Source organism: Oncorhynchus masou, chromosome 2 (assembly GCF_036934945.1).
Source record: "Oncorhynchus masou masou isolate Uvic2021 chromosome 2, UVic_Omas_1.1, whole genome shotgun sequence".
NCBI classification, from domain to species: domain Eukaryota; kingdom Metazoa; phylum Chordata; class Actinopteri; order Salmoniformes; family Salmonidae; genus Oncorhynchus; species Oncorhynchus masou.
In genome coordinates, this window is record NC_088213.1 from 25,502,185 (window position 1) to 25,511,180 (window position 8,996).

General features: G+C 41.2%; 1 protein-coding gene across 1 annotated transcript in view; it reads right to left on the bottom strand.

Moving 5' to 3' along the window:
• Positions 1-6,022: 6,022 nt before the first annotated feature.
• The window catches only part of LOC135557486 (carbohydrate sulfotransferase 8-like), a 204,515-nt gene continuing 201,541 nt past the window's right edge, over positions 6,023-8,996 (bottom strand). Inside the window, exons 4-5 of the mRNA XM_064990777.1 lie at positions 7,895-8,329; positions 6,023-7,704 (exon numbers count right to left, since the gene is read on the bottom strand). Of these exons, the coding sequence (XP_064846849.1) occupies positions 7,018-7,704; positions 7,895-8,329 (1,122 nt within the window). The 3' untranslated portion in view covers positions 6,023-7,017. The remainder of the gene's footprint in view (positions 7,705-7,894; positions 8,330-8,996) is intronic.

An 8,996-nucleotide genomic window follows, 5' to 3' on the forward strand; every position in this document is an offset into this window, starting at 1 on the left:
CTTGAAAGGAGCAGTAGAGGAAGGCATAGAGGGAAATAGATGCAGGGCTTTTTAGGTGTGTGAGATAATGATGCTGTGAGCCATAGGCAAGAAAAATAGCCTGAGTAAAACAGGGTATTTCAACCTTGTTAGTGTGCTGTAGGTGTTATTCAGACTGCAGTTTGAGTACTTTATAAGACATAAGACAACTCTGATATGCGATGATTAAAATCTAGGGAGACTTTTTTCAATTGGTAAAGGAACCCTGCTGATTTCTGCATTGTTCTATAGGATACCTACAGTTGTCGGATCTTCATTTTTATCAGAAATTGTTATTGAGAATTTTCTTGCACAAACTTAAAAAGACTTATAAAGATTGTAATTTCAATTTAAAAATGTATCATCCCCTGCAAATGTATCATCCCCTACAAATGTATCAACCCCTACAAATGTATCATCCCCTACAAATGTATCATCCCCTACAAATGTATCAACCCCTACAAATGTATCATCCCCTACAAATGTATCATCCCCTACAAATGTATCATCCCCTACAAATGTATCATCCCCTACAAATCATCCCCAAATGTATCATCATCCCCTCAAATGTTTCATCCCCTACAAATGTATCCCTACAAATGTATCATCCCCTACAAATGTATCATCCCCTACAAATGTATCATCCCCTACAAATGTATCATCCCCTACAAATCCCCTACAAATGTATCATCCCCTACAAATGTATCATCCCCTACAAATGTATCATCCCCTACAAATGTATCATCCCCTACAAATGTATCATCCCCTACAAATCATCCCCTACAAATGTATCATCCCCTACAAATGTATCATCCCCTACAAATGTATCATCCCCTACAAATGTATCATCCCCTACAAATGTATCAACCCCTACAAATGTATCATCCCCTACAAATGTATCATCCCCTACAAATGTATCATCCCCTACAAATGTATCAACCCCTACAAATGTATCATCCCCTACAAATGTATCATCCCCTACAAATGTATCATCCCCTACAAATGTATCATCCCCTACAAATGTATCAACCCCCCCCAAAAATGTCCCTTAATTAAAATCCACATAATAATTCACATTTCCTGTTAACAGATTATTTTCCTGCTGTAGCAAACTGGCTCAAATTAAGATTCTATATCTGTACCTGTTTGTTAGCTGTGCCTGGAGGTGAGGAGGAGTCGAATGGGGAACATTATACACCATAGACTTATTCTTTACAGAAGCTAGCCAACCTCTGCACCTATAGACTAGGGCAATCCTGTCTGAGTAGTTCTATTAATTCTACCCTCATAAGCATCACTTGATATTTGAAATAGACATTCAAATACATACATGCATGAAATAGGATTTTGTTTCATGAGACAAAAAGGAGACACAATTTTTTCATCATCAATGTGACAAGCATCACTAAGCATGCCTTTATTATCTGAAGGGTTGTTAATGTAATGTGTAAATTACAACCAAGGACTAGTGCTTATATTAGCCAATCCTAGTGTACGTCTGTAAGATATATAGAACGAGATACATATGTTTGCCAAAATAAAGGAAACACCAACACAAAGTGTCTTAATAGGGCGTTGGGCCACCACAAGCCAGAACAGCTTCAATGCACCTTGGTATAGCTTCTACAAGTGTCTGGAACTCTATTGGAGGGACGCAACACCATTCTTCCATGATAAATTCCATAATTTGGTGTTTTGTTGATGGTGGTTGAAAATGCTGTCTCAGGCATCACTCCAGAATCTCCCATAAGTGTTCAATTGGGTTGAGATCTGGTGACTGAAACCCCAATGGCATATGGTTTACATCGTTTTCATGCCCATCAAACCATTCAGTGTCCACTCATGCCCTGTGGACGGGACATTGTCATCATATGCCTGCTGATCCTACGGGGCCATAGCCATGGCAGCATAAATTATGGCCTGCCCAGAATTTTTATACATGGTCCTAAGCAAAATTAACTTAATTAACTCACGCCTGTGTGGAAGCACCTGCATTCAATATACTTTGCATCCCTCATTTACTTAAGCGTTTCCTTAATTTTGTCAGTTACCTGTACTGAACTTGTACTAACTGTTCACTCTGTCTACCAAGTGTCAATATATTATCTTTGTCCTTTCCCTGTCTCTCCTCCCCATTCCTCTCCCTCTCTAAACCGTCTCATCAGAAAAGACTTACTCCTGTCCATCCTCATCACTGCACAGATGTTCCACACAGCCTAAATGTACTTTCACGTGGAAAACATCTGCATAATGTCTTCATTAGGGGAATACTTCTGTTCCTTAGATAGGAACAGACACACAGGAGTATCTTTTATATCACCCAAATGTGGCAACGATCCAAACAAGCTTTATCGCCTCTGTAGAAGCTATAGCCTGAAGGTTAGAGAACGACTCTATGCCCACCCACCAGCTTGTGTGACCAGCTTAATTATAGATCCTGTGTGTATTGATACAAGTTCATTAAAGCTGTTGCATAATTCATGTCAATGACAGCATATAGCTTAATTAAAAGTGTTGCAGCCGATTTTATGGAAGTTTTTCCTTTCAAATCTGAGCTCCGACAACAGCCGTGACAACTTTTGAATTGTATGCTTGAAGAAGTGGCAATTTATTATACATGGCATGTGTATGAACTCACACTGTGGTTACATCACAATCTATTGAAGCACAGGACATTACTGTCCAGTATGCAATATTTACTTGTTCAATAGTTTCACATCATGCCATTTGTTTCAGATCATGTGCTGCCACCTTGTGTTCATGTTGGATTTGTCCAATAACAGGGAATAGTGCAATAATGTGGCCGTTGATGTATGTGCCATAGGAATTAACATACAATTACACAGATTCATTTCAGAAATGCTTATGTACTTGTCATGAAAGTGTTTATGTATGGCTTTTGAATATGTTATGACGTCCTTCTGTAGGTGCCCTTCAAGTAAAGTGTTACCAAAGATTTTAACCGTGGAATAAATATCTATTCAGACATTGGCCAGACACAGGCTTGCCATCCTGCCAAATGCTGAACCAGGCTTGTATCCAGGCTCAACAGCTTGTTGGTGGATGAGCCTGTTAAACAAATGAGATGACGTCTTAAAGCTGAGTGTTTAAGGATATGTCCTCAATAAGGATGTGTTCTGTGGATTTTCAATAGAAAAAGCTAAACATCGCTTATGTTTAGTTTTGCTTGGAATCAAACAGTTATTAATAGACCCCTAGCAAATCATTTTAATGAGCTTTCCTCCCAAATAGTTCAATGCAGAGGGTGCGTCTTGGGTGTGTTCCAGCACATTGTCAAAACAAACAAGAAAATCATGTGAAAGTGAGAAAATGACTCTGGCATGCATATGAATCAGATGAGCTCACCCACATCATCAACCTTTGATGAAATATTATTTAGATAGATGTCTTTTGAATGCAACCCGCTGAATTGAGAAGTGAAAGCAAAGCAGCAAATTTGTTATGGTAATGAATGGGAGAGTGGGCCAGCCCGTTGATCTGATTCAGGTTGTCATGCCATCACAGTGTCAATCATTTATTTGTGTGTGTGTGCGCGAGAGCACATTTGTGGGTGTGTGTATGGGTGCGTGCACAAGTGTTTATGCTCACCAACAGAGAGCTGTGTTATTTCTTCACAGCAGGAACATTGTCACAATTTTCTTCAGCCATGTTAATGTTTGCCTCACAGGCAGAATTAGAATGTTTAGCTGTGGGCTTAATTGACATTAGTAGAAAATAGAAGTATTATTGAAATTCAAATCATTATTATTTTTTATATCTAACACAGTACAATGTTTATGAGTTGAGAAGTTGTCTCCTTTTTTCACTTCCAGCAGACTTGTTGTATTCCTTGTTTTCTGTAGCCTGGAGCTGAAAGAACATAGAAGTTCTCTCCACTGCATGTCAAGAGATTTCTCCCACTAATGAGGTAGATGGATGGCCTTTGTTTTCTGAATGGATTGAAACAGAATTTTAAACTTCCTGACTGTTCTCATGACTAATACAGAAGGCTGTTGTGGAAATCAGCCTACAGTGTTTATTCAAATTCTCTCTACTCTACACATTGATCAATTTGAGTTGGCATGTTCATCCACCACTCGGCTCCACTAAAAAACAAAGCTAAATGTGTAGAATTGTAGGAAATTAGCTTTAAAACAGAAAAATGATATCTTAGCCTCATGGCAAAATGTGTAGAATAGCTTGAAATTTGCTTTGAGACAGAACATTTTCTCTCAGCCCCATGGCAGAATATGTCAAACTGCTACAAAAGGAAGTCGATGGCCCAAGGGCCCCAAATGCAGTTGTCCAGCCTTGATTACATTCACAATACCATATACCTACTCCTTCAATATAATGTTTCTTGTGGACTGGGAAAGAGAATCTATGCCTTCTTTCCTCGCCTATGAATTGAGTATACTTCCAATGGATGTTGGAATAGGTATATTTTGGAAAGACAAAATAAAGAGTATATGTAAACCAGGGGTGAACAACTTTGGTTTGAGTGTGTCTTCTTACCTGATAAAGTGTCTTATTGACTGTTTCCAAATGTTGGAGACAAAAACATTTTAATGGTTAGTTGAGAGTGTTAAGCATGAAAAAGAAGCAGCATTGTGAAAATGCTAAAGACAGTTTATTAGTAGACACTCAGCAGACAGAAACCAACCACCTGCAGAATGTCTTCCTGAAATACACCTTTTGATTGGCAGTGTAAAATAAGGCAAAGGGTTCCAGACCATGTACAGGTATTTATACACTTTTGCACCAACGATAAAACAGTTATACATTCACTTGTTACCGTAAATAGTTTTGATATATCTGTGTTGTACCCATAGACCCACATACTTACATTTCCAAGAAACCCCATAGAACAGGGTTGGTGAGTGAGGGAGCATTTTGTAGGTTAAAGTAACACCTATATTATGCTACTTAGCTTTGGACCGGAGTCTGGCTAACTATATAGAATTAGACCACCATCTAAACAACATATAGATTTTGGAACTGCAAAAGCCAACACACTACATTGACATAATCCTATAATATTTGCCATCATAAATATGTAATCTCTTTCTGTGTCTTCTTAAAAAATATATAAAAATCTCAATATAGTGTCTATATATAACTCAAATAATGTGCATTTCTTTGTAATTGGTCACATAGAGAAAGGCACCTCCCCCTGTGCTGTATCCTTTTAGGCACCCTCCCTGGCTTGTCTGGGGTATTCATTCTAACTAGAGCTGCAGAGTAGAACACAATTGAATATGAGGAACATTCTACTTACTTATTAGAGGCCCATTCAGTTAAAAACAGCAACCATGTTTCAGGGACAAGTTGATAACATGACCTGTATACACGTTACAACACAACAGCATATGCAATTGGGTTTCTTTCTGTTACAGACGGATTTCACAAAGCCAATCAACCCAGCGTTCTAGCAGCCAGGGAAGAGTCATGTTTCTGACTTATCCAGGAAACTGTGTTTGATTGGCCCGAAGTCCCTGCCTTCCCATTGTTCAGAATAGCTGTGGTACTCTACTGTGGAGCTATAAATCAGTGTTGGTCATAAGAGGTAAAAGAGGATATTTTGAAATACTGCTCCAATTGCTGGCTTCTCTGAACACTAGCTTTCTCACACAGATCCTACAACCCATTACCTGTACAGCTTGTGGGACAGTAGATGATGTGTTATTATGGGTTGTATAAGTTGTTACCCTGTTGAGAGAACTCATCATAAAGCTGTCCTCACAGTTGTGTGTCTTGTGAGGGACCTACGGTAGCAGGTCTGAGTGCGTCTGGGCTGTGGGCCAGGGCTTACTCCTCCTCAGAGCCATGAAAAGAGATCAGAGCAGCAGCTCCAGTTGTTCTCTCTCACACATGTCTCGCTCTCTGTCTCTCTGTCTTTCTCTCTTTCTTCTCTCTCTCTCTCTCTCTCTCTCTCTCTCTCTCTCTCTCTCTCGCACGCACGCACGCACGCACGCACGCACGCACTCTCACACACACACGCACACACACACACACACACACACACACACGCACACACACACACACACACACACACACACACACACACACACACACACACACACACACACACACACACACACACACAGAGGCAGAGTTGGGTAGGATACGCTGCCTTGTGACTTTGTCAGTGTCAGTATAAGAGATGGTGTCAGTGTTCTGCTCCCCCGAACACTGCAGTGATATTTCACTGCAGGGGCTTATTGGGTAATTTGCGAAAGATTGGAGTGGAATTCTACATGTCCATGTGTTAACCAGAATGTTAACATGCAGACACTTGGCCCTCCATGGAATGAGTTTGACACGTGTTTTACAGGGTCTGATGTACAGGGGGACCCAAGAGGCCTAAATATAGCCAGATATTCTCTACACACACTCACTATATAATTAATGAAATATCAATCAGTTATATCAGAAATTAAAATCCCCACAAAGAAGCAGTGAATATATCCATTATAGAAATACATAGAAAAATATATATAGTCATCTGAATGCCCTTTGTACAGTTTTTAAATATTAGTGTCAGAAAAAGCCTTGATGGCAGTGATGAGGATGTGTATTCTAAAGGGTAGTGGGATGGTGTGGTAAAGTAGTACTTAGCGATGCTTCAGGGGGATGCTGCCCTATAAGACTGTCCAGACACACTCTCCAGCAGTAGTCAATACGTTTTTAGAGAATTTGAAAGAATTTGCTACACCAAGTGCAAAAAATGATAGGTGGGTACCTCTTCACGTAACACATTTTAAAGCATGGAACTGTCTTTTCACGTCACTGACTGTGCAGTGATACATTGTTTGTGAGTAGTTTTGCAGTTAGTCACCGGTATATAGTACAGGACCACATTGACATGCCTGACCAAGACATTGTTTTCATGTGATGATCTTCTAGTAATACTTGTAAAAAGGAAGTCATTTTTATGGTGCGCTCCTCCACTTAAAGCCAGGGGAGATTTGAGGACTCAAACAGAGATCAGAGAGACAATCAATACAAATCTTTAAAAGGTTTGGAGTAATTAAACATAAGGTAGTCCATGTAATAAAAGTCATAAGCTCTCTGTCTCTCTGAAGTGCTGAGCTGTGCAAAGTAGCGATGGGTTAAATGAGTTGAAGTCCTCTCAGCCTTGGGGTTCCTGTCTTTAAAACTGGGGAAGGTGAGGTTATGCGGGGCACCAGTTCTACGTAGTAAGAAATTAGCCTCCTCCTCCATGGTCTCAAACTTGCCGATGAAGTTGTAGTCCAGCAGACAGGGGCTGCAGAGCTGGCTGGTAGGCTCCCAGTGAATGTCCATGCCCACAGGCCTGTGCACATCCAACAGATACTGCATGAACTCCTGGAAGGTCACTCCGCTGCCTGTCCTGAGGGCCACCTTGGAGGCGTTCACCCTGTACTTGGAGATGATGGGCTTCCCGAATACAGGATGATAGTAGGTGTTGGGGTTCTCAAACTTGTCCCTGAAGGCGGACACCAGCCTCTCCAGGGGTTCGCGGACAAACAGGACTTTGGTGTAGGTCTCCAGGCGCTGCGTGATGCCCTGGCGGTCGAAGCTGTCCAGCCTCTTGAGGTGGTTGCCGTAGTGGACAGCGTCGTGTTTGATCTCGTGGGTGGACGACGCCAGGCCAGACAGCACCATGAGGATCCTCTTCCAGTTGGAGCAGCCCGCCTTGGGCACCTAAAGAGATAAGTTTAGATTTTAAAAATACTTTATTAATTGGTTTGTTAAATCATTGCAGCCAGCATCACAGTCACAATGACAAAAATACACCAATAATCAATAAGTTGTAAAAATATAGCAGTATATAACAGCAATATTCAAAAGTCCAATAATCAATATGCAATAATCAGATCATCAATAGGCCCACCTCGCAGTACAACAGCTTGTACTTGTCCTCCACATAGATCCGGGACACGTGGTGAGGTGTGATGGTCCTGGAGATGCTGCTCTTGTACTTGGCACAGACCTCCTTCATCAGCCTCCGCCGAGCTTCCTGGATGTGGGACAGTCTGTGCCACTGCCAGCTCTCCTCAGGAGAGTCCGGGGAACCAGAGGAGGATGAGGAGGAGTTGTGTGAGTTGTTAGAGACCACAGGGCTGGTTTTCAGTAGTTTCCTGTGGCGCTTGGTGACGCGCAGGGAGCCCATGTCCTGTTCCCTAGAGCCAGGGGTGGCTGAATGTCTGGTCCACTGGAAGGCAGGGAACTGCATGGGGGGGATGGGGCTGGTTAGGCCTTCCACAGCCGGTCTCTGGTCCTGGCCTGGGCTGACTCTCACACCCTCACTGTCCTGAGTACACAGCGCCTGATGGACAAAGACAACGCATCGACTTTACAAATGGCACTGACAGATGTAAAATGTATGCAAGACTTCTACATCTGCATTGCTTGTTCTTTGGTGTTTTAGGCCGGGTTTCTGTAAAAGCACTTAGTGACATCTGCTTATGTAAAAAGGACTTTCTAAATATATTTTAGTGATTTAGTATTGATTACTATTAAAACTTCTCTGGCATTCAAAATGAAAATGTGTTTATTCAGTGAAACTCTCTTTATAGTGTTCCGTGAACTAATTCACCAACACTCTTTTAAAAACCTTTGGTGGAAAAAAAATGTATCTATACATTCCTGATTTCTGTAGTGCTCAGACTCAACACTTAGTGGTGCCGTTTCTCTACATCTTGACCAACTCTCCAACCTCTCCGATTGAAATGCCACACACTGTAAATGACTGGGTGAACTACCAATAAACGGAGCTCTAATGTCATATAAATGTCTTATAAACACTTCATGGGAAATCTAAATTCAAATCATCTACAGGCAGATTACCATGGTAAGATGGCCTGAGGCTATCATGCGTTTTGACATTTTATTTCAATTATGGCGCCATAAAGCCAATAGATTGCATGTATAATCCTAATTGTACAATGGATAACGTCCTATCTGACATCCATTGGATCAGGTGCCCAGTACTC